Here is a 27,497-nt window from a genome sequence, read left to right as displayed (position 1 = left end):
AGATTCCAGTCTGTAACTCACTCCCGGGGTATCTGTTATTCTATATATAAACCCCCTGAACCCCTCGATTAGATTCCAGCCTGTAACTCACTCCCGGGTATCTGTTATTGCATATATATTATCCCCCCGAATCCCTTGATTAGATTCCAGCCTGTAACTCACTCCCGGGTATCTATTATTCTATATATAAACCCCCCCTAACCCCTCGATTCTATTCCAGCCTGTAACTCACTCCCGGGTATCTGTTACTCTATATATAAACCCCCCGAACCCCTCGATTAGATTCCAGCCTGTAACTCACTCCGGGTATCTGTTATTCTATATATAAACCACCGAACCTATCGATTAGATTCCAGCCTGTACCTCACTCCCGGGTATCTGTTATTCTATATATAACCCCCAACCCCAAACCCCTCGATTAGATGCCAGCCTGTAACTTACTGCAGGGTATCTGTTATTCTATATATAAACCCCCCCGAACCTCTCGATTAGATTCCGCCAGTAACTCACTCCCGGATATCTGTAATTCGATATATAAACCACCTGAACCCCTCGATTAGATTTGAGCTTGTAACTCACTCCCGGGTATCTGTTATTCTATATATAAACCCCCTGAACCCCTCGATTAGATTCCAGCCTGTAACTCACTCCCGGGTATCTGTTATTGCATATATATTATCCCCCCGAATCCCTTGATTAGATTCCAACCTGTAACTCACTCCCGGGTATCTATTATTCTATATATAAACCCCCCCCTAACCCCTCGATTCTATTCCACCAGTAACTCACTCCCGGGTATCTGTTATTCTCTATACAACCCCCACCCCCGAACCCCTCGATTAGATGCCAGCCTGTAACTCACTCCCGGGTATCTGTTATTCTATATGTAAACCCCCGAACCCCTCGATTAGATTCCAGCCTGTAACTCACTCCCGGGTATCTGTTATTCTATAAATATATCCCCCGAACCCCTTAATTAGATTCCAGCCTGTAACTTACTCCCGGGTATCTGTTATTCTATATATAAACCCCCCGAACCCCTCGATTAGATTCCGCCAGTAACTCACTCCCGGATATCTGTAATTCGATATATAAACCACCTGAACACCTTGATTAGATTCGAGCCTGTAACTCACTCCCGGGTATCTGTTATTGCATATATATTATCCCCACGAATCCCTTGATTAGATTCCAGCCTGTAACTCACTCCCGGGTATCTATTATTCTATACATAAACCCCCCCTAACCCCTCGATTCTATTCCGCCAGTAACTCACTCCCGGGTATCTGTTATTCGATATATAAACCACCTGAACCCCTCGATTAGATTCCAGCCTGTAACTCACTCCGGGTATCTGTTATTCTATATTTAAACCACCGAACCTATCGATTAGATTCCAGCCTGTAACTCACTCCCGGGTATCTGTTATTCTATATATAAACCACCGAACCTATCGATTAGATTCCAGCCTGTAGCTCACTCCCGGGTATCTGTTATTCTATATATAAACCCCCCGAACCCCTCGATTAGATTCCAGCCTGTAACTCACTCCGGGTATCTGTTATTCTATATATAAACCACCGAACCTATCGATTAGATTCCAGCCTTTACCTCACTCCCGGGTATCTGTTATTGCATATATATTATCCCCCCGAATCCCTTGATTAGATTCCAGCCTGTAACTCACTCCCGGGTATCTATTATTCTATATATAAACCCCCCCCATACCCCTCGATTCTATTCCACCAGTAACTCACTCCCGGGTATCTGTTATTCTCTATACAACCCCCACCCCCGAACCCCTCGATTAGATGCCAGCCTGTAACTCACTGCAGGGTATCTGTGATTCTATATATAAACCCCCCGAACACCTCGATTAGATCCCAGCCTGTAACTCACTCCCGGGTATTTGTTGTTCGACATATAAAGCTCCTGAACCCCTCGATTAGATTCCAGCCTGTTACTCACTCCCGGATATCTGTAATTCGACATATAAACCACCTGAACCCCTCGATTTGATTCCAGCCTGTAACTCACTCCCGGGGTATCTGTTATTCTATATATAAACCCCCTGAACCCCTCGATTAGATTCCAGCCTGTAACTCACTCCTGGGTATCTGTTATTCTAGATATAAAACCCCCGAATCCTTCGATTAGATTCCAGCCTGTAACTCACTCCCGGGGTATCTGTTATTCTATATATAAACCACCCGAACCCTTCGATTAGATTCCAGCCTGTAACTCACTCCCGGGTATCTGTTATTCTACATATGAACCCCCCGAACCCCTCGATTAAATTCCAGCCTGTAACTCACTCCCGGGTATCTGTTATTCTATGTATAAACCCCCCACGAACCCCTTGATTAGATTCCAGCCTGCAACTCACTCCCGGGTATCTGTTATTGCATATATATTATCCCCCCGAATCCCTTGATTAGATTCCAGCCTGTAACTCACTCCCGGGTATCTATTATTCTATATATAAACCCCCCCTAACCCCTCGATTCTATTCCAGCCTGTAACTCACTCCCGGGTATCTGTTCTACATATAAACCCCCCCAAACCCCTCGATTAGATTCCAGCCTGTAACTCACTCCCGGGGTATCTGTTATTCTATATATAAACCCCCCGAACCCCTCGATTAGATTCCAGCCTGTAACTCACTCCCGGGGTATCTGTTATTCTATATATAAATCCCCCGAACACCTCGATCAGATCCCAGCCTGTAACTCACTCCCGGGTATCTGTTGTTCTACATATAAACCTCCCGAACCCCTCCATCAGATTCCAGCCTGTAACTCACTCCCGGGTATCTGTTATTTTATATATAAACCCCCAGAACCCCTCGATTAGATTCCAGCGTGTTACTCACTCCCGGATATCTGTAATTCGATATATAAACCACCTGAACCCCTCGATTTGATTCCAGCCTGTAACTCACTCCCGGGGTATCTGTTATTCTATATATAAACCCCCTGAACCCCTCGATTAGATTCCAGCCTGTAACTCACTCCCGGGTATCTGTTATTCTATATATAAACCCCCCGAATCCTTCGATTAGATTCCAGCCTGTAACTCAATCCCGGGGTATCTGTTATTCTATATATAAACCACCTGAACCCCTCGATTAGATTCCAGCCTGTAACTCACTCCCGGGTATCTGCTATTCTATATATAAACCCCCGCGAACCCCTTAGATTCGATTCCAGCCTGTAACTCACTCCCCGGTATCTGTTCTATATATAAACCCCCCGCAACCCCTCGATTAGATTCCAGCCTGTAACTCACTCCCGTCGTATCTGTTATTCTATATATAAACCCCCCGAACACCTTGATCAGATTCCAGCCTGCAACTCACTCCCGTATCTGTTATTCTATATATAAAGCCCCGAACCCCTCGACCAGATTCCAGCCTGTAACTCACTCCCGTGTATCTGTTATTCTATATATAAACCACCCGAACCCCTCGACGAGATTCCAGCCTGTAACTCACTCCCGGGTATCTGTTATTCGATATATAAACCCCCTGAACCCCTCGATTAGATTCCAGCCTGTAACTCGCTCCCGGGTATCTGTTATTCAAGATATAAACCCCCTGAACCCCTCGATTAGATTCCAGCCTGTAACTCACTCCCGGGTATCTGTTATTCTATATATAAACCCCCCCGAATTCCTTGATTAGATTCCAGCCTGTAACTCACTCCCGGGTATCTGTTATTCTATATATAAACCCCCCCGAACCCCTCGATTGGATTCCAGCCTGTAACTCACTCCCGGGTATCTGTTATTCTACATATGAACCCCCCGAACCCCTCGATTAGATTCCAGCCTGTAACTCACTCCTGGGTATCTGTTATTCTATATATAAACCCCCCGCGAACCCCTCGATTAGATTCCAGCCTGCAACTCACTCCCGGGTATCTGTTATTCTATATATAAATCCCCCGAACCCCTTCGATTAGATTCCAGCCTGTAACTCACTCCCGGGTATCTGTTCTACATATAAACCCCCTCCCAAACCCCTCGATTAGATTCCAGCCTGTAACTCACTCCCGGGGTATCTGTTATTCTATATATAAACCACCCGAACCCCTTGATTAGATTCCAGCCTGTAACTCACTCCCGGGTATCTGTTATTGCATATATAAACCCCCGAACCCCTCGATTAGATTCCAGCCTGTAACTCACTCCCGGGTATCTGTTATTGCATATATAAACCCGCCGAACACCTCGATTAGATTGCAGCCTTCAACTCACTCCCGGGTATCTGTTGTTCTATATATAAACCCCCCGAACCCCTCGATCAGATTCCAGCCTGTAACTCACTCCCGGGGTATCTGTTATTCTATCTATAAACCCCCTGAATCCCTCGATCAGATTCTAGCCTGTAACTCACTCCTAGGTATCTGATATTCCATATATAACCTCGCCCGCCCCCCCCCCCCCTCCTCCAGAACCCCTCGATTAGATGCCAACCTGTAACTCACTCCTGGGTCTCTGTTATTCTATATATAAACCCCCCGAACCCCTCGATTAGATTCCAGTCTGTAACTCACTCCCGGGTATCTGTTATTGCATATATATTATCCCCCCGAATCCCTTGATTAGATTCCAGCCTGTAACTCACTCCCGGGTATCTATTATTCTATATATAAACCCCCCCTAACCCCTCGATTCTATTCCGCCAGTAACTCACTCCCGGGTATCTGTTATTCGATATATAAACCACCTGAACCCCTCGATTAGATTCCAGCCTGTACCTCACTCCGGGTATCTGTTATTCTATATATAAACCACCGAACCTATCGATTAGATTCCAGCCTGTAACTCACTCCCGGGTATCTGTTACTCTATATATAAACCCCCCGAACCCCTCGATTAGATTCCAGCCTGTAACTCACTCCGGGTATCTGTTATTCTATATATAAACCACCGAACCTATCGATTAGATTCCAGCCTGTACCTCACTCCCGGGTATCTGTTATTCTATATATAACCCCCAACCCCAAACCCCTCGATTAGATGCCAGCCTGTAACTTACTGCAGGGTATCTGTTATTCTATATATAAACCCCCCCGAACCTCTCGATTAGATTCCGCCAGTAACTCACTCCCGGATATCTGTAATTCGATATATAGACCACCTGAACCCCTCGATTAGATTTGAGCTTGTAACTCACTCCCGGGTATCTGTTATTCTATATATAAACCCCCTGAACCCCTCGATTAGATTCCAGCCTGTAACTCACTCCCGGGTATCTGTTATTGCATATATATTATCCCCCCGAATCCCTTGATTAGATTCCAACCTGTAACTCACTCCCGGGTATCTATTATTCTATATATAAACCCCCCCCTAACCCCTCGATTCTATTCCGCCAGTAACTCACTCCCGGGTATCTGTTATTCTCTATACAACCCCCACCCCCGAACCCCTCGATTAGATGCCAGCCTGTAACTCACTCCCGGGTATCTGTTATTCTATATGTAAACCCCCGAACCCCTCGATTAGATTCCAGCCTGTAACTCACTCCCGGGTATCTGTTATTCTATAAATATATCCCCCGAACCCCTCAATTAGATTCCAGCCTGTAACTTACTCCCGGGTATCTGTTATTCTATATATAAACCCCCCGAACCCCTCGATTAGATTCCGCCAGTAACTCACTCCCGGATATCTGTAATTCGATATATAAACCACCTGAACACCTTGATTAGATTCGAGCCTGTAACTCACTCCCGGGTATCTGTTATTGCATATATATTATCCCCCCGAATCCCTTGATTAGATTCCAGCCTGTAACTCACTCCCGGGTATCTATTATTCTATACATAAACCCCCCCTAACCCCTCGATTCTATTCCGCCAGTAACTCACTCCCGGGTATCTGTTATTCGATATATAAACCACCTGAACCCCTCGATTAGATTCCAGCCTGTAACTCACTCCGGGTATCTGTTATTCTATATATAAACCACCGAACCTATCGATTAGATTCCAGCCTGTAACTCACTCCCGGGTATCTGTTATTCTATATATAAACCACCGAACCTATCGATTAGATTCCAGCCTGTAACTCACTCCCGGGTATCTGTTATTCTATATATAAACCCCCCGAACCCCTCGATTAGATTCCAGCCTGTAACTCACTCCGGGTATCTGTTATTCTATATATAAACCACCGAACCTATCGATTAGATTCCAGCCTGTACCTCACTCCCGGGTATCTGTTATTGCATATATATTATCCCCCCGAATCCCTTGATTAGATTCCAGCCTGTAACTCACTCCCGGGTATCTATTATTCTATATATAAACCCCCCCCATACCCCTCGATTCTATTCCACCAGTAACTCACTCCCGGGTATCTGTTATTCTCTATACAACCCCCACCCCCGAACCCCTCGATTAGATGCCAGCCTGTAACTCACTGCAGGGTATCTGTGATTCTATATATAAACCCCCCGAACACCTCGATTAGATCCCAGCCTGTAACTCACTCCCGGGTATTTGTTGTTCGACATATAAACCTCCTGAACCCCTCGATTAGATTCCAGCCTGTTACTCACTCCCGGATATCTGTAATTCGACATATAAACCACCTGAACCCCTCGATTTGATTCCAGCCTGTAACTCACTCCCGGGGTATCTGTTATTCTATATATAAACCCCCTGAACCCCTCGATTAGATTCCAGCCTGCAACTCACTCCTGGGTATCTGTTATTCTAGATATAAAACCCCCGAATCCTTCGATTAGATTCCAGCCTGTAACTCACTCCCGGGGTATCTGTTATTCTATATATAAACCACCCGAACCCTTCGATTAGATTCCAGCCTGTAACTCACTCCCGGGTATCTGTTATTCTACATATGAACCCCCCGAACCCCTCGATTAAATTCCAGCCTGTAACTCACTCCCGGGTATCTGTTATTCTATGTATAAACCCCCCGCGAACCCCTTGATTAGATTCCAGCCTGCAACTCACTCCCGGGTATCTGTTATTCTATATATAAAGCCCCGAACCCCTCGACCAGATTCCAGCCTGTAACTCACTCCCGGGTATCTGTTATTCTATATATAAACCACCCGAACCCCTCGACGAGATTCCAGCCTGTAACTCACTCCCGGGTATCTGTTATTCGATATATAAACCCCCTGAACCCCTCGATTAGATTCCAGCCTGTAACTCGCTCCCGGGTATCTGTTATTCAAGATATAAACCCCCTGAACCCCACGATTAGATTCCAGCCTGTAACTCACTCCCGGGTATCTGTTATTCTATATATAAACCCCCCCGAACCCCTCGATTGGATTCCAGCCTGTAACTCACTCCCGGGTATCTGTTATTCTACATATGAACTCCCCGAACCCCTCGATTAGATTCCAGCCTGTAACTCACTCCTGGGTATCTGTTATTCTATATACAAACCCCCCGCGAACCCCTCGATTAGATTCCAGCCTGCAACTCACTCCCGGGTATCTGTTCTACATATAAACCCCCCCCAAACCCCTCGATTAGATTCCAGCCTGTAACTCACTCCCGGGGTATCTGTTATTCTATATATAAACCCCCCGAATCCCTCGATTAGATTCCAGCCTGTAACTCACTCCCGGGGTATCTGTTATTCTATATATAAACCCCCCGAACACCTTGATTAGATTCCAGCCTGTAACTCACTCCCGGCTATCTGTGATTCTATATATAAACCCCCTGAACCCCTCGATTAGATTCCAGCCTGTAACTCACTCCCGGGTATCTGTTATTTCATATATATTATCCCCCCGAATCCCTTGATTAGATTCCAGCCTGTAACTCACTCCCGGGTATCTATTATTCTATATATAAACCCCCCCTAACCCCTCGATTCTATTCCAGCCTGTAACTCACTCCCGGGTATCTGTTCTACATATAAACCCCCCCAAACCCCTCGATTAGATTCCAGCCTGTAACTCACTCCCGGGGTATCTGTTATTCTATATATAAACCCCCCGAACCCTCCGATTAGATTCCAGCCTGTAACTCACTCCCGGGGTATCTGTTATTCTATATATAAATCCCCCGAACACCTCGATCAGATCCCAGCCTGTAACTCACTCCCGGGTATCTGTTGTTCTACATATAAACCTCCCGAACCCCTCCATCAGATTCCAGCCTGTAACTCACTCCCGGGTGTCTGTGATTCTATATTTCAACCCCCCAAACCCCTCGATTAGATTTCAGCCTGTAACTCACTCCCGGGTATCTGTTATTCTATATATAAACCCCCGAACCCCTCGATTAGATCCCAGCCTGTAACTCACTCCCGGGTATCTGTTATTCTATATATAAACCCCCCGAATCCTTCGATTAGATTCCAGCCTGTAACTCAATCCCGGGGTATCTGTTATTCTATATATAAACCACCTGAACCCCTCGATTAGATTCCAGCCTGTAACTCACTCCCGGGTATCTGCTATTCTATATATAAACCCCCGCGAACCCCTTAGATTCGATTCCAGCCTGTAACTCACTCCCCGGTATCTGTTCTATATATAAACCCCCCGCAACCCCTCGATTAGATTCCAGCCTGTAACTCACTCCCGTCGTATCTGTTATTCTATATATAAACCCCCCGAACACCTTGATCAGATTCCAGCCTGCAACTCACTCCCGTATCTGTTATTCTATATATAAAGCCCCGAACCCCTCGACCAGATTCCAGCCTGTAACTCACTCCCGTGTATCTGTTATTCTATATATAAACCACCCGAACCCCTCGACGAGATTCCAGCCTGTAACTCACTCCCGGGTATCTGTTATTCGATATATAAACCCCCTGAAGCCCTCGATTAGATTCCAGCCTGTAACTCGCTCCCGGGTATCTGTTATTCAAGATATAAACCCCCTGAACCCCTCGATTAGATTCCAGCCTGTAACTCACTCCCGGGTATCTGTTATTCTATATATAAACCCCCCCGAATTCCTTGATTAGATTCCAGCCTGTAACTCACTCCCGGGTATCTGTTATTCTATATATAAACCCCCCCGAACCCCTCGATTGGATTCCAGCCTGTAACTCACTCCCGGGTATCTGTTATTCTACATATGAACCCCCCGAACCCCTCGATTAGATTCCAGCCTGTAACTCACTCCTGGGTATCTGTTATTCTATATATAAACCCCCCGCGAACCCCTCGATTAGATTCCAGCCTGCAACTCACTCCCGGGTATCTGTTATTCTATATATAAATCCCCCGAACCCCTTCGATTAGATTCCAGCCTGTAACTCACTCCCGGGTATCTGTTCTACATATAAACCCCCTCCCAAACCCCTCGATTAGATTCCAGCCTGTAACTCACTCCCGGGGTATCTGTTATTCTATATATAAACCCCCCGAACCCCTCGATTAGATTCCAGCCTGTAACTCACTCCCGGGTATCTATTATTCTATACATAAACCCCCCCTAACCCCTCGATTCTATTCCGCCAGTAACTCACTCCCGGGTATCTGTTATTCGATATATAAACCACCTGAACCCCTCGATTAGATTCCAGCCTGTAACTCACTCCGGGTATCTGTTATTCTATATATAAACCACCGAACCTATCGATTAGATTCCAGCCTGTAACTCACTCCCGGGTATCTGTTATTCTATATATAAACCACCGAACCTATCGATTAGATTCCAGCCTGTAACTCACTCCCGGGTATCTGTTATTCTATATATAAACCCCCCGAACCCCTCGATTAGATTCCAGCCTGTAACTCACTCCGGGTATCTGTTATTCTATATATAAACCACCGAACCTATCGATTAGATTCCAGCCTGTACCTCACTCCCGGGTATCTGTTATTGCATATATATTATCCCCCCGAATCCCTTGATTAGATTCCAGCCTGTAACTCACTCCCGGGTATCTATTATTCTATATATAAACCCCCCCCATACCCCTCGATTCTATTCCACCAGTAACTCACTCCCGGGTATCTGTTATTCTCTATACAACCCCCACCCCCGAACCCCTCGATTAGATGCCAGCCTGTAACTCACTGCAGGGTATCTGTGATTCTATATATAAACCCCCCGAACACCTCGATTAGATCCCAGCCTGTAACTCACTCCCGGGTATTTGTTGTTCGACATATAAACCTCCTGAACCCCTCGATTAGATTCCAGCCTGTTACTCACTCCCGGATATCTGTAATTCGACATATAAACCACCTGAACCCCTCGATTTGATTCCAGCCTGTAACTCACTCCCGGGGTATCTGTTATTCTATATATAAACCCCCTGAACCCCTCGATTAGATTCCAGCCTGCAACTCACTCCTGGGTATCTGTTATTCTAGATATAAAACCCCCGAATCCTTCGATTAGATTCCAGCCTGTAACTCACTCCCGGGGTATCTGTTATTCTATATATAAACCACCCGAACCCTTCGATTAGATTCCAGCCTGTAACTCACTCCCGGGTATCTGTTATTCTACATATGAACCCCCCGAACCCCTCGATTAAATTCCAGCCTGTAACTCACTCCCGGGTATCTGTTATTCTATGTATAAACCCCCCGCGAACCCCTTGATTAGATTCCAGCCTGCAACTCACTCCCGGGTATCTGTTATTCTATATATAAAGCCCCGAACCCCTCGACCAGATTCCAGCCTGTAACTCACTCCCGGGTATCTGTTATTCTATATATAAACCACCCGAACCCCTCGACGAGATTCCAGCCTGTAACTCACTCCCGGGTATCTGTTATTCGATATATAAACCCCCTGAACCCCTCGATTAGATTCCAGCCTGTAACTCGCTCCCGGGTATCTGTTATTCAAGATATAAACCCCCTGAACCCCACGATTAGATTCCAGCCTGTAACTCACTCCCGGGTATCTGTTATTCTATATATAAACCCCCCCGAACCCCTCGATTGGATTCCAGCCTGTAACTCACTCCCGGGTATCTGTTATTCTACATATGAACTCCCCGAACCCCTCGATTAGATTCCAGCCTGTAACTCACTCCTGGGTATCTGTTATTCTATATACAAACCCCCCGCGAACCCCTCGATTAGATTCCAGCCTGCAACTCACTCCCGGGTATCTGTTCTACATATAAACCCCCCCCAAACCCCTCGATTAGATTCCAGCCTGTAACTCACTCCCGGGGTATCTGTTATTCTATATATAAACCCCCCGAATCCCTCGATTAGATTCCAGCCTGTAACTCACTCCCGGGGTATCTGTTATTCTATATATAAACCCCCCGAACACCTTGATTAGATTCCAGCCTGTAACTCACTCCCGGCTATCTGTGATTCTATATATAAACCCCCTGAACCCCTCGATTAGATTCCAGCCTGTAACTCACTCCCGGGTATCTGTTATTTCATATATATTATCCCCCCGAATCCCTTGATTAGATTCCAGCCTGTAACTCACTCCCGGGTATCTATTATTCTATATATAAACCCCCCCTAACCCCTCGATTCTATTCCAGCCTGTAACTCACTCCCGGGTATCTGTTCTACATATAAACCCCCCCAAACCCCTCGATTAGATTCCAGCCTGTAACTCACTCCCGGGGTATCTGTTATTCTATATATAAACCCCCCGAACCCTCCGATTAGATTCCAGCCTGTAACTCACTCCCGGGGTATCTGTTATTCTATATATAAATCCCCCGAACACCTCGATCAGATCCCAGCCTGTAACTCACTCCCGGGTATCTGTTGTTCTACATATAAACCTCCCGAACCCCTCCATCAGATTCCAGCCTGTAACTCACTCCCGGGTGTCTGTGATTCTATATTTCAACCCCCCAAACCCCTCGATTAGATTTCAGCCTGTAACTCACTCCCGGGTATCTGTTATTCTATATATAAACCCCCGAACCCCTCGATTAGATCCCAGCCTGTAACTCACTCCCGGGTATCTGTTATTCTATATATAAACCCCCCGAATCCTTCGATTAGATTCCAGCCTGTAACTCAATCCCGGGGTATCTGTTATTCTATATATAAACCACCTGAACCCCTCGATTAGATTCCAGCCTGTAACTCACTCCCGGGTATCTGCTATTCTATATATAAACCCCCGCGAACCCCTTAGATTCGATTCCAGCCTGTAACTCACTCCCCGGTATCTGTTCTATATATAAACCCCCCGCAACCCCTCGATTAGATTCCAGCCTGTAACTCACTCCCGTCGTATCTGTTATTCTATATATAAACCCCCCGAACACCTTGATCAGATTCCAGCCTGCAACTCACTCCCGTATCTGTTATTCTATATATAAAGCCCCGAACCCCTCGACCAGATTCCAGCCTGTAACTCACTCCCGTGTATCTGTTATTCTATATATAAACCACCCGAACCCCTCGACGAGATTCCAGCCTGTAACTCACTCCCGGGTATCTGTTATTCGATATATAAACCCCCTGAAGCCCTCGATTAGATTCCAGCCTGTAACTCGTTCCCGGGTATCTGTTATTCAAGATATAAACCCCCTGAACCCCTCGATTAGATTCCAGCCTGTAACTCACTCCCGGGTATCTGTTATTCTATATATAAACCCCCCCGAATTCCTTGATTAGATTCCAGCCTGTAACTCACTCCCGGGTATCTGTTATTCTATATATAAACCCCCCCGAACCCCTCGATTGGATTCCAGCCTGTAACTCACTCCCGGGTATCTGTTATTCTACATATGAACCCCCCGAACCCCTCGATTAGATTCCAGCCTGTAACTCACTCCTGGGTATCTGTTATTCTATATATAAACCCCCCGCGAACCCCTCGATTAGATTCCAGCCTGCAACTCACTCCCGGGTATCTGTTATTCTATATATAAATCCCCCGAACCCCTTCGATTAGATTCCAGCCTGTAACTCACTCCCGGGTATCTGTTCTACATATAAACCCCCTCCCAAACCCCTCGATTAGATTCCAGCCTGTAACTCACTCCCGGGGTATCTGTTATTCTATATATAAACCCCCCGAACCCCTCGATTAGATTCCAGCCTGTAACTCACTCCCGGGGTATCTGTTATTCTATATATAAACCCCCCGAACACCTTGATTAGATTCCAGCCTGCATCTCACTCCCGGGTATCTGTTATTCTATATATAAAGCCCCGAACCCCTCGATTAGATTCCAGCCTGTAACTCACTCTCGGGTATCTGTTACTTTATATATAAACCCCCCTGAACCCCTCGATTAGATTCCAGCCTGTAACTCACTCCCGGGTATCTGTGATTCTATATATAAACCCCCGAACCCTTCGATTAGATTCCAGCCTGTAACTCACTCCCGGGTATCTGTTATTCTATATATAAACCACCCGAACCCCTCGATTAGATTCCAGCCTGTAACTCACTCCCGGATATCTGTTATTCTAAATATAAACCCCCCGAACCACTCGATTAGATTCCAGCCTGTAACTCATTCCCGGGTATCTGTTATTGTATATACAAACCACCCGAACCCCTTGATTAGATTCCAGCCTGTAACTCACTCCCGGGTATCTGTTATTGCATATATAAACCCCCGAACCCCTCGATTAGATTCCAGCCTGTAACTCACTCCCGGGTATCTGTTATTGCATATATAAACCCGCCGAACACCTCGATTAGATTGCAGCCTTCAACTCACTCCCGGGTATCTGTTGTTCTATATATAAACCCCCCGAACCCCTCGATCAGATTCCAGCCTGTAACTCACTCCCGGGGTATCTGTTATTCTATCTATAAACCCCCTGAATCCCTCGATCAGATTCTAGCCTGTAACTCACTCCTAGGTATCTGATATTCCATATATAACCTCGCCCGCCCCCCCCCCCCTCCTCCAGAACCCCTCGATTAGATGCCAACCTGTAACTCACTCCTGGGTCTCTGTTATTCTATATATAAACCCCCCGAACCCCTCGATTAGATTCCAGTCTGTAACTCACTTCCGGGGTATCTGTTATTCTATATATAAACCCCCTGAACCCCTCGATTAGATTCCAGCCTGTAACTCACTCCCGGGTATCTGTTATTGCATATATATTATCCCCCCGAATCCCTTGATTAGATTCCAGCCTGTAACTCACTCCCGGGTATCTATTATTCTATATATAAACCCCCCCTAACCCCTCGATTCTATTCCGCCAGTAACTCACTCCCGGGTATCTGTTATTCGATATATAAACCACCTGAACCCCTCGATTAGATTCCAGCCTGTACCTCACTCCGGGTATCTGTTATTCTATATATAAACCACCGAACCTATCGATTAGATTCCAGCCTGTAACTCACTCCCGGGTATCTGTTACTCTATATATAAACCCCCCGAACCCCTCGATTAGATTCCAGCCTGTAACTCACTCCGGGTATCTGTTATTCTATATATAAACCACCGAACCTATCGATTAGATTCCAGCCTGTACCTCACTCCCGGGTATCTGTTATTCTATATATAACCCCCAACCCCAAACCCCTCGATTAGATGCCAGCCTGTAACTTACTGCAGGGTATCTGTTATTCTATATATAAACCCCCCCGAACCTCTCGATTAGATTCCGCCAGTAACTCACTCCCGGATATCTGTAATTCGATATATAGACCACCTGAACCCCTCGATTAGATTTGAGCTTGTAACTCACTCCCGGGTATCTGTTATTCTATATATAAACCCCCTGAACCCCTCGATTAGATTCCAGCCTGTAACTCACTCCCGGGTATCTGTTATTGCATATATATTATCCCCCCGAATCCCTTGATTAGATTCCAACCTGTAACTCACTCCCGGGTATCTATTATTCTATATATAAACCCCCCCCTAACCCCTCGATTCTATTCCGCCAGTAACTCACTCCCGGGTATCTGTTATTCTCTATACAACCCCCACCCCCGAACCCCTCGATTAGATGCCAGCCTGTAACTCACTCCCGGGTATCTGTTATTCTATATGTAAACCCCCGAACCCCTCGATTAGATTCCAGCCTGTAACTCACTCCCGGGTATCTGTTATTCTATAAATATATCCCCCGAACCCCTCAATTAGATTCCAGCCTGTAACTTACTCCCGGGTATCTGTTATTCTATATATAAACCCCCCGAACCCCTCGATTAGATTCCGCCAGTAACTTACTCCCGGATATCTGTAATTCGATATATAAACCACCTGAACACCTTGATTAGATTCGAGCCTGTAACTCACTCCCGGGTATCTGTTATTGCATATATATTATCCCCCCGAATCCCTTGATTAGATTCCAGCCTGTAACTCACTCCCGGGTATCTATTATTCTATACATAAACCCCCCCTAACCCCTCGATTCTATTCCGCCAGTAACTCACTCCCGGGTATCTGTTATTCGATATATAAACCACCTGAACCCCTCGATTAGATTCCAGCCTGTAACTCACTCCGGGTATCTGTTATTCTATATATAAACCACCGAACCTATCGATTAGATTCCAGCCTGTAACTCACTCCCGGGTATCTGTTATTCTATATATAAACCACCGAACCTATCGATTAGATTCCAGCCTGTAACTCACTCCCGGGTATCTGTTATTCTATATATAAACCCCCCGAACCCCTCGATTAGATTCCAGCCTGTAACTCACTCCGGGTATCTGTTATTCTATATATAAACCACCGAACCTATCGATTAGATTCCAGCCTGTACCTCACTCCCGGGTATCTATTATTCTATATATAAACCCCCCCCATACCCCTCGATTCTATTCCACCAGTAACTCACTCCCGGGTATCTGTTATTCTCTATACAACCCCCACCCCCGAACCCCTCGATTAGATGCCAGCCTGTAACTCACTGCAGGGTATCTGTGATTCTATATATAAACCCCCCGAACACCTCGATTAGATCCCAGCCTGTAACTCACTCCCGGGTATTTGTTGTTCGACATATAAACCTCCTGAACCCCTCGATTAGATTCCAGCCTGTTACTCACTCCCGGATATCTGTAATTCGACATATAAACCACCTGAACCCCTCGATTTGATTCCAGCCTGTAACTCACTCCCGGGGTATCTGTTATTCTATATATAAAGCCCCGAACCCCTCGACCAGATTCCAGCCTGTAACTCACTCCCGGGTATCTGTTATTCTATATATAAACCCCCTGAACCCCTCGATTAGATTCCAGCCTGTAACTCGCTCCCGGGTATCTGTTATTCAAGATATAAACCCCCTGAACCCCTCGATTAGATTCCAGCCTGTAACTCGCTCCCGGGTATCTGTTATTCTATATATAAACCCCCCCGAACCCCTCGATTGGATTCCAGCCTGTAACTCACTCCCGGGTATCTGTTATTCTACATATGAACTCCCCGAACCCCTCGATTAGATTCCAGCCTGTAACTCACTCCTGGGTATCTGTTATTCTATATACAAACCCCCCGCGAACCCCTCGATTAGATTCCAGCCTGCAACTCACTCCCGGGTATCTGTTCTACATATAAACCCCCCCCAAACCCCTCGATTAGATTCCAGCCTGTAACTCACTCCCGGGGTATCTGTTATTCTATATATAAACCCCCCGAATCCCTCGATTAGATTCCAGCCTGCATCTCACTCCCGGGTATCTGTTATTCTATATATAAAGCCCCGAACCCCTCGATTAGATTCCAGCCTGTAACTCACTCTCGGGTATCTGTTATTTTATATATAAACCCCCCCGAACCCCTCGATTAGATTCCAGCCTGTAACTCACTCCCGGCTATCTGTGATTCTATATATAAACCCCCTGAACCCCTCGATTAGATTCCAGCCTGTAACTCACTCCCGGGTATCTGTTATTTCATATATATTATCCCCCCGAATCCCTTGATTAGATTCCAGCCTGTAACTCACTCCCGGGTATCTATTATTCTATATATAAACCCCCCCTAACCCCTCGATTCTATTCCAGCCTGTAACTCACTCCCGGGTATCTGTTCTACATATAAACCCCCCCAAACCCCTCGATTAGATTCCAGCCTGTAACTCACTCCCGGGGTATCTGTTATTCTATATATAAATCCCCCGAACACCTCGATCAGATCCCAGCCTGTAACTCACTCCCGGGTATCTGTTGTTCTACATATAAACCTCCCGAACCCCTCCATCAGATTCCAGCCTGTAACTCACTCCCGGGTATCTGTTATTTTATATATAAACCCCCAGAACCCCTCGATTAGATTCCAGCGTGTTACTCACTCCCGGATATCTGTAATTCGATATATAAACCACCTGAACTCCTCGATTTGATTCCAGCCTGTAACTCACTCCCGGGGTATCTGTTATTCTATATATAAACCCCCTGAACCCCTCGATTAGATTCCAGCCTGTAACTCACTCCCGGGTATCTGTTATTCTATATATAAACCCCCCGAATCCTTCGATTAGATTCCAGCCTGTAACTCAATCCCGGGGTATCTGTTATTCTATATATAAACCACCCGAACCCCTCGATTAGATTCCAGCCTGTAACTCACTCTCGGGTATCTGCTATTCTATATATAAACCCCCGCGAACCCCTTAGATTCGATTCCAGCCTGTAACTCACTCCCCGGTATCTGTTCTATATATAAACCCCCCGCAACCCCTCGATTAGATTCCAGCCTGTAACTCACTCCCGTCGTATCTGTTATTCTATATATAAACCCCCCGAACACCTTGATCAGATTCCAGCCTGCAACTCACTCCCGTATCTGTTATTCTATATATAAAGCCCCGAACCCCTCGACCAGATTCCAGCCTGTAACTCACTCCCGTGTATCTGTTATTCTATATATAAACCACCCGAACCCCTCGACGAGATTCCAGTCTGTAACTCACTCCCGGGTATCTGTTATTCGGTATATAAACCCCCTGAACCCCTCGATTAGATTCCAGCCTGTAACTCGCTCCCGGGTATCTGTTATTCAAGATATAAACCCCCTGAACCCCTCGATTAGATTCCAGCCTGTAACTCACTCCCGGGTATCTGTTATTCTATATATAAACCCCCCCGAATTCCTCGATTAGATTCCAGCCTGTAACTCACTCCCGGGTATCTGTTATTCTATATATAAACCCCCCCGAACCCCTCGATTGGATTCCAGCCTGTAACTCACTCCCGGGTATCTGTTATTCTACATATGAACCCCTCGATTAGATTCCAGCCTGTAACTCACTCCTGGGTATCTGTTATTCTATATACAAACCCCCCGCGAACCCCTCGATTAGATTCCAGCCTGCAACTCACTCCCGGGTATCTGTTATTCTATATATAAATCCCCCGAACCCCTTCGATTAGATTCCAGCCTGTAACTCACTCCCGGGTATCTGTTCTACATATAAACCCCCCCCAAACCCCTCGATTAGATTCCAGCCTGTAACTCACTCCCGGGTATCTGTTATTCTATATATAAAGCCCCGAACCTCTCGATTAGATTCCAGCCTGTAACTCACTCTCGGGTATCTGTTATTTTATATATAAACCCCCCTGAACCCCTCGATTAGATTCCAGCTTGTAACTCACTCCCGGGTATCTGTGATTCTATATATAAACCCCCGAACCCTTCGATTAGATTCCAGCCTGTAACTCACTCCCGGGTATCTGTTATTCTATATATAAACCACCCGAACCCCTCGATTAGATTCCAGCCTGTAACTCACTCCCGGATATCTGTTATTCTAAATATAAACCCCCCGAACCACTCGATTAGATTCCAGCCTGTAACTCATTCCCGGGTATCTGTTATTGTATATATAAACCACCCGAACCCCTTGATTAGATTCCAGCCTGTAACTCACTCCCGGGTATCTGTTGTTCTATATATAAACCCCCTGAACCCCTCGATTAGATTCCAGCCTGTAACTCACTCCCGGGTATCTGTTATTGCATATATAAACCCGCCGAACACCTCGATTTGATTGCAGCCTTCAACTCACTCCCGGGTATCTGTTGTTTTATATATAAACCCCCCGAACCCCTCGATCAGATTCCAGCCTGTAACTCACTTCCGGGGTATCTGTTATTCTATCTATAAACCCCCTGAATCCCTCGATTAGATTCTAGCCTGTAACTCACTCCTAGGTATCTGATATTCCATATATAACCTCGCCCGCCCCCCCCCCCCCCTCCTCCAGAACCCCTCGATTAGATGCCAACCTGTAACTCACTCCTGGGTCTCTGTTATTCTATATATAAACCCCCCGAACCCCTCGATTAGATTCCCGCCTGTAACTCACTCCCAAGTATCTGTTATTCTATATATAAACCCCCGAACCCCTCGATTAGATTCCAGTCTGTAACTCACTCCCAAGTATCTGTTATTCTATATATAAACCACCGAACCTATCGATTAGATTCCAGCCTGTAACTCTCTCCCGGGGATCTATTATTCTATATATAAACCCCCCCTAACCCCTCGATTCTATTCCAGCCTGTAACTCACTCCCGGGTATCTGTTCTACATATAAACCCCCCCAAACCCCTCGATTAGATTCCAGCCTGTAACTCACTCCCGGGGTATCTGTTATTCTATATATAAACCCCCCGAACCCCTCGATTAGATTCCAGCCTGTAACTCACTCCCGGGGTATCTGTTATTCTATATATAAATCCCCCGAACACCTCGATCAGATCCCAGCCTGTAACTCACTCCCGGGTATCTGTTGTTCTACATATAAACCTCCCGAACCCCTCCATCAGATTCCAGCCTGTAACTCACTCCCGGGTGTCTGTGATTCTATATTTCAACCCCCCAAACCCCTCGATTAGATTTCAGCCTGTAACTCACTCCCGGGTATCTGTTATTCTATATATAAACCCCCGAACCCCTCGATTAGATTCCAGCCTGTAACTCACTCCCGGGTATCTGTTATTCTGTATATAAACCCCCGAACCCCTCGATTAGATTGCAGCCTTTAACTCACTCCCGGGTATCTATTATTCTATATATAAACCCCCCCGAATCCCTCGATTAGATTCCAGTCTGTAACTCACTCCCGGGTATCTGTTATTCTATATATAAACCACCCCGAACCCCTCGATTAGATTCCAGCCTGTAACTCACTCCCAGGTATCTGTTATTCTACATATAAACCGCCCGAACTCCTCGATTAGATTCCAGGCTGTAACTCACTCCCGGGTATCTATTATTCTATATATAAACCCCCCCGAACCCCTCGATTAGATTCCAGTCTGTAACTCACTCCCGGGTATCTGTTATTCTATATATAAACCACCAGAACCCCTCGACTGGATTACAGCCTGTAACTCACTCCCGGGTATCTGTTATTCTATATATAAACCCCCCGAACCCCTCGATTAGATGCCAGCCTGTAACTCACTCCAGGGTATCTGTTATTCTATATATAAAGCCCCCGAACCCCTACGATTAGATTCCAGCCTGTAACTCACTCCCGGGGTATCTGTTATTCTATATATAAATCCCCCGAACACCTCGATCAGATCCCAGCCTGTAACTCACTCCCGGGTATCTGTTGTTCTACATATAAACCTCCCGAACCCCTCCATCAGATTCCAGCCTGTAACTCACTCCCGGGTGTCTGTGATTCTATATTTCAACCCCCCAAACCCCTCGATTAGATTTCAGCCTGTAACTCACTCCCGGGTATCTGTTATTCTATATATAAACCCCCGAACCCCTCGATTAGATTCCAGCCTGTAACTCACTCCCGGGTATCTGTTATTCTGTATATAAACCCCCGAACCCCTCGATTAGATTGCAGCCTTTAACTCACTCCCGGGTATCTATTATTCTATATATAAACCCCCCCGAATCCCTCGATTAGATTCCAGTCTGTAACTCACTCCCGGGTATCTGTTATTCTATATATAAACCACCCCGAACCCCTCGATTAGATTCCAGCCTGTAACTCACTCCCAGGTATCTGTTATTCTACATATAAACCGCCCGAACTCCTCGATTAGATTCCAGGCTGTAACTCACTCCCGGGTATCTATTATTCTATATATAAACCCCCCCGAACCCCTCGATTAGATTCCAGTCTGTAACTCACTCCCGGGTATCTGTTATTCTATATATAAACCACCAGAACCCCTCGACTGGATTACAGCCTGTAACTCACTCCCGGGTATCTGTTATTCTATATATAAACCCCCCGAACCCCTCGATTAGATGCCAGCCTGTAACTCACTCCAGGGTATCTGTTATTCTATATATAAAGCCCCCGAACCCCTACGATTAGATTCCAGCCTGTAACTCACTCCCGGGTTTTCTGTTATTCTATATATGAACCACCTGAACCCCTCGATCAGATTCCAGCCTGTAACTCACTCCCGGGTATCTGTTATTCTGTATATAAACCCCCCGAACCCCTCAATTAGATTCCAGCCTGTAACTCACTCCCGAGTATCTGTTATTCTGTATATAAACCCCCGAACCCCTCGATTAGATTCCAGCCTGTAACTCACTCCCGGGTATCTGTTATTCTATATATAAACCACCCCGAACCCCTCGATTAGATTCCAGCCTGTAACTCACTCCCAGGTATCTGTTATTCTATATATAAACCGCCCGAACCCCTCGATTAGATTCCAGGCTGTAACTCACTCCTGGGTATCTGTTATTCTATATATAAACCCCCCCGAACCCCTCGATTGGATTCCAGCCTGTAACTCACTCTCGGGTATCCGTTATTCTATATATAAACCTCCTGAACCCCTCGATTAGATTCCAGCCTGTAACTCACTCCCGGGTATCTGTTATTCTATATATAAACCGCCAGAACTCCTCGATTAGATTCCAGCCTGTAACTCACTCCCGGGTATCTGTTATTCTATATATAAACCACCCCGAACCCCTCGATTAGATTCCAGCCTGTAACTCACTCCCAGGTATCTGTTATTCTATATATAAACCGCCCGAACTCCTCGATTAGATTCCAGGCTGTAACTCACTCCCGGGTATCTGTTATTCTATATATAAACCCCCCCGAACCCCTCGATTAGATTCCAGCCTGTAACTCACTCTCGGGTATCCGTAATTCTATATATAAACCCCCTGAACCCCTCGATTAGATTCCAGCCTGTAACTCACTCCCGGGTATCTGTTATTCTATATATAAACCGCCAGAACTCCTCGATTAGATTCCAGCCTGTAGCTCACTCTCGGGTATCCGTTATTCTATATATAAACCGCCAGAACACCTCGATTAGATTCCAGCCTGTAACTCACTCTCGGGTATCCGTTATTCTGTATATAAACCCCCCCGAACCCATCAATTAGATTCCAGTCTGTAACTTACTCCCGGGTATCCGTTATTCTATTTATAAACCCCCCGAACCCCTTGATTAGATTCCAGCCTGTAACTCACTCCCGTGTATCTGTTATGCTATATATAAACCCCCTGAACTCCTCGATTAGATTCCAGCCTGTAACTCACTCCCGTGTATCTGTTATGCTATATATAAACCCCCCGAACCCCTCGATTAGATTCCAGCCTGTAACTCACTCCCGTGTGTCTGTTATGTTATATATACACCACCCGAACCCCTCGATTAGATTCCAGCCTGTAACTCACTCCCGTGTATCTGTTATTCTATATATAAACCCCCCGAACCCCTCGATTAGATTCCAGCCTGTAACTCACTCCCGTGTATCTGTTATGCTATATATACACCACCCGAACCCCTCGATTAGATTCCAGCCTGTAACTCACTCTCGGGTATCTGTTATTCTATTTATAAACCCCCGAACCCCTCGATTAGATTCCAGCCTGTAACTCACTCCCGGGTATCCGTTATTCTATTTATAAACCCCCCGAACCCGTCGATTAGATTCCAGCCTGTAACTCACTCCCGGGTATCTGTTATTCTATATATAAACACCCCGAACCCCTCGATTAGATTCCAGCCGGTAACTCACTCCCGGGTATCTATTATTCTGTATATAAACCCCCCGAACCCCTCGATTAGATTCCAGCCTGTAACTCACTCCCGGGTATCCGTTATTCTATATATAAACCCCCCGGAACCCCTCGATTAGATTCCAGCCTGTAACTCACTCCCGGGTATCCGTTATTCTATATATAAACCGCCAGAACTCCTCGATTAGATTCCAGCCTGTAACTCACTCTCGGGTATCCGTTATTCTGTATATAAACCCCCCCGAACCTCTCGATTAGATTCCAGCCTGTAACTCACTCCCGGGTATCTGTTATTGAATATATAAACCCCCCGAACACCTCGATTAGATTCCCGTCTGGAACTCACTCCCGGGTATCTGTTATTCTATCTATAAACCCCCCCAGAAACCCTCGATTAGATTCCAGCCTGTAACTCACTCCCGGGTATCTGTTATTCTATATATAACCCCCCCGAACACCTCGATTAGATTCCAGTCTGTAACTCACTCCCGGGTATCTGTTATTCTATATATAACCCCCCCGAACCCCTCGATTAGATTCCAGCCTGTAACTCACTCCCGGGTATTTGTTATTCTATATATAAACCCCCCGAACCCCTCGATTAGATTCCAGCCTGTAACTCACTCCCGGGTATCCGTTATTCTATTTATAAACCCCCCCGAACCCGTCGATTAGATTCCAGCCTGTAACTCACTTCCGCGCATTATCTGATCTATTTTTAAACCACCCGGACCCATATTGCTTGCTGACAGTTCTTGGTTACTTTCAGCGGGGAAGCAGGATAACCGTCTTGGAAAGGTTACGGACTTTGCCGTCCCGGAAGGTTTCTTGGCTGAACTGCGCGAGTTGGCAAAGCTGCTGGAGGCAAATGTGAAAGGTGAGGCATCAAGATTGTTAGCAGAGCATCCATCGCGAATACAGACACCCACTGAGGTCTGCTCATGGACCCAGAGAGAGAGAGAGACACTCACTGAGACACACTCTGACCCCTGACATAGGCAGCCCAATCTGACCGAAGAGGCTTGTCCGTGGCCACAACACACCACGCTGGGTACAGGTATAGTGTTTATAAGCACTACAGATTTTATGACGTGGTTTGCATCCAGTACAAAGAAGTAATACTTAACAAGGCGATGGTTGACAGTCTGTTCCTTGAAACCTCGGCGGAAGCCCACTGCGTGACTGCAACATGTTCTCGTGCTGTGTTCTGTTGACTGTAGTTCTCTCCCACTCTGTCTCTGTGTTCGCGCTGCCTTCGGGGTTCAATAGCTGCTTCTCTTATACCTTTTTTCTCCCCTTTCAAGTACTCGTGACAGCTTGCAGCTGCCTGGCCACCCGTTACATCCGTTACAATACTCTCGTTATTAATTCAAGCACTTGCCCGACCTTCAGTGGATGAAGGGACCGAGTGTGATGTAGCCAAGTTTGCTGATGGTACAAAGATGGGTGGGAAAGCAGGTTGTGAGGAGGACACACAAAATCTGCAAAGGGATAGAGACAGGCTAAGTGAGTGGGCAAAAATTTGGCAGATGGAGTATAATGTGGGAAAATGTGAGGTTATCCACTTTGGCAGAAGAAATAGAAAAGGAAATTGCAATTTAAATGGAGAAAAATTGCAAAGTGCTGCAGTACAGAGGGACCTGGGGGTCCTTGTGCATGAAACACAAAAAGTGAGTCTGCAGGTACAGCAAGTGATCAGGAAGGCCAATGGAATGTTGGCCTTTATTGCAAAGGGGGATGGAGTATAAAAGCAGGGAAGTCCTGCTACAACTGTACAGGGTATTGGTGAGGCCACACCTGGAGTACTGCGTGCAGTTTTGGTCTCAGTATTTAAGGAAGGATATACTTGCATTGGAGACAGTTCAGAGAAGGTTCACTGGGTTGATTCCGGAGATGAGGGGGTTGACTTATGAGGATAGGTTGAGTAGGTTGGGCCTCTACTCATTGGAGTTCAGAAGAATGATTTCATATCGAAACATATAAGATTACGAGGGGGCTCGACAAGATGGATGCGGAGAGGATGCTTCCACTCATAGGGGAAACTAAAACTAGAATAAGGGGCCGCCCATTTAAAACTGAGATGAGGAGGAATTTCTTCTCTCAGAGGGTTGTAAATCTGGAATTCTCTGCCCCAGAGAGCTGTGGAGGCTGGGTCATTGAATATATTTAAAGTGGAGACAGTCAGATTTTTGAGCGATAAGGGAATAAGGGGTTATGGGGAGTGGGCAGGGAAGTAGAGCTGAGTCCATGATCGGATCAGCCATGATCGTATTAAATGGCGGAGCAGGCTCGAGGGGCCGAATGGCCGACTCCTGCTCCTATTTCTTATGTTCAACAGCTTATCTCGCTCTCCTCCTTTTTGCAGAAGGGGCCATTCTTCTCTCAGAACTTTTTACACCGATAATTACACACAACTTTCATAGCTTGTTACCTCGCCTAGTCTTGCAATTTAAGCGATAAGAAATGGTATCTCATTTCGTGGCTAATTAACATTCTGTCCTTGACTGCATCCTGGACTCGAACAGAACAGAACATTCTCGGTACTTCAGCGCGTTACAGCAGTTAGCATAATATTGACTTAATTTACCATCATGCTTTGCTTCTCAGCTTTTCCCACACACTGACTTCCCCCCCAGCCCTGGAGACATACGCTGAGAGACTGACGCAATGTTACAAGAGTTGGTCTTCTGGAAGCCCAACTGTGTAAAATCATGAAGGGTTTAGATAGTGAATAAAGAAGACTGTTTCCAATGGCTGAAGGGCCGATAACCAGTACAAGAATAACCAGTAGGAATAAACGGGTCATTTTCGGGTTGGCAGGCTGTAACTAGTGGGGTACTGCAAGGATTGGTGCTGGGGCCCCACTATTCACAGTCTATGTCGATGATTTGGATGAGGGGACCGAGTGTAATATATCCAAGTTTGCTGATGATACAAAGCTCGGTGGGAAAGTAATTTATGGAAGGTTAATGCAGCAAGGGTGCAAAGGGACACAGACAGGTTAAGTGAGTGGGCAAGAACATGGCAGATGGAATATAATGTGGAGAAATGTGAAGTTACCCACTTCGGTTGGAAAAATAGAAAAGCAGAGTATTTTTTAAATGGTGAGAGATTGGGAAATGTTGGTGTTCGGAGGGACCTGGGTGTCCTTGTACACCAATCACTGAACGTTAACATGCAGGTACAGCAAGTGATTAAGAAAGCAAATAGTATGTTGGCCTTTATTACAGGAGGATTTGAGTCTAAGAGTAAAGACGCCTTACTGCGATTATATCAGGTCCTGGTGAGACCACACCTGGAGTATTGTGTACAGTTTGGGTCTCCTTACCTAAGGAAGGATATAATTGCCATAGAGGGAGTGCGGTGAAGGTTCACCAGACTGATTCCTGGGATGGGGGGATTGTCCTATGAGGAGAGATTGAGTAGACTGGGCCGATATTCTCTAGAGTTCAGAAGAATGAGAAGTGATCTCATTGAAACATACACAATTCTTACCGGGCTTGACAGGGTAGATGCAGGGAGGGTGTTTCCCCCCCGGGCTGGGGAGTCTAGAAACCAGGGGTCACACAGTCTCAGGATAAGGGCTTGGCCATTTAGGACTGAGATGAGGAGAAACTTCTTCACTCAGAGGGGGGTGAATCTTTGGAATTCTCTGCCCCAGAGAGCTGTGGAGGCTCAGTCTTTGAGTATATTCAAGACAGAGATCGATAGATTTTTGGATATTAAGGGAATCGAGGGATATGGGGATCGTGCAGGAAAGTGGAGTTGAGGTAGAAGATCAGCCGCGATCGTAGTATTGAATGGCGGAGCAGGCTCGAGGGGCCAAATGGCCGACTACTACTCCTATTTCTTATGCCCCCTATCCTCGGGTTTGAGCACCTTGTTGTCTTGCTGCTTGCGTGCTTCTGTCGTGCAGAAACAAACTATTTCTCCCCATTTGTCCCCCACAGTGTTCGTGACCAATCCCACAGCCAGCCCGGTGTTCCAAGTCGCCCTGCAGGTCCTGCGGCGGAAGGAACCGACTGTCGCCAGCGAGTTGTGCGCCGCCGTAGTCGGATATCTGGGGTCGCTGGGCCAGCCGGGTCAAAGCAGGTATCCATGTGGCTTTTATGGGGCTAGACTTTCCACTATGGTCGCTGCCGCCCAAAAATGGGCGATATTTCCGGCCTTCGTGCTCTTTTTATTTTTCAGGATCACTGTAATATCGTCCATTTAAAAAAATGCTAGTTTCGCCTATTTAATTTGGGCGATAGTGAAATGGACCAGAGCAATGTATTTAGTCTTGCAAGGCTGGCGTCCATAGTAACGGCCGTTCTGCGCATGCGCGTTTTTTTTTTCCGGGCAGTTCTGCGCATGCGCGGTTTCTTTTCAGGCACTTCTGTGTGTGCGCGTATTTTTTTCAGGCAGTTCTGCGCATGTGCGTTTTTTTCCCAGGCACTTCTGTGTATGCGCGTTTTCTTTTCAGGCACTTCTGTGTTTGCGCATTTTTTTTTCAGGCAGTTCTGCGCATGCGCGTTTTTTTCAGGCAGTTCTGCGCATGCACGTTTTTTTTCAGGCAGTTCTGCGCATGCGCGTTTTTTTTCAGGCAGTTCTGCGCATGCGCGTTTTTTTTCCAGGCACT

General features: G+C 46.1%; 1 protein-coding gene across 1 annotated transcript in view; it reads left to right on the top strand.

Moving 5' to 3' along the window:
- The window catches only part of LOC139235681 (nucleolar protein 9-like), a 66,279-nt gene that overhangs the window by 12,809 nt on the left and 25,973 nt on the right, over positions 1–27,497 (top strand). The window contains exons 4-5 of the mRNA XM_070866721.1: positions 23,646–23,753; positions 26,827–26,968. Of these exons, the coding sequence (XP_070722822.1) occupies positions 23,646–23,753; positions 26,827–26,968 (250 nt within the window). The remainder of the gene's footprint in view (positions 1–23,645; positions 23,754–26,826; positions 26,969–27,497) is intronic.

The sequence above is a fragment of the Pristiophorus japonicus genome, chromosome 23, assembly GCF_044704955.1.
Source record: "Pristiophorus japonicus isolate sPriJap1 chromosome 23, sPriJap1.hap1, whole genome shotgun sequence".
Lineage (NCBI taxonomy): Eukaryota > Metazoa > Chordata > Chondrichthyes > Pristiophoridae > Pristiophorus > Pristiophorus japonicus.
This window is presented reverse-complemented; position numbering and strand designations above follow the sequence as displayed.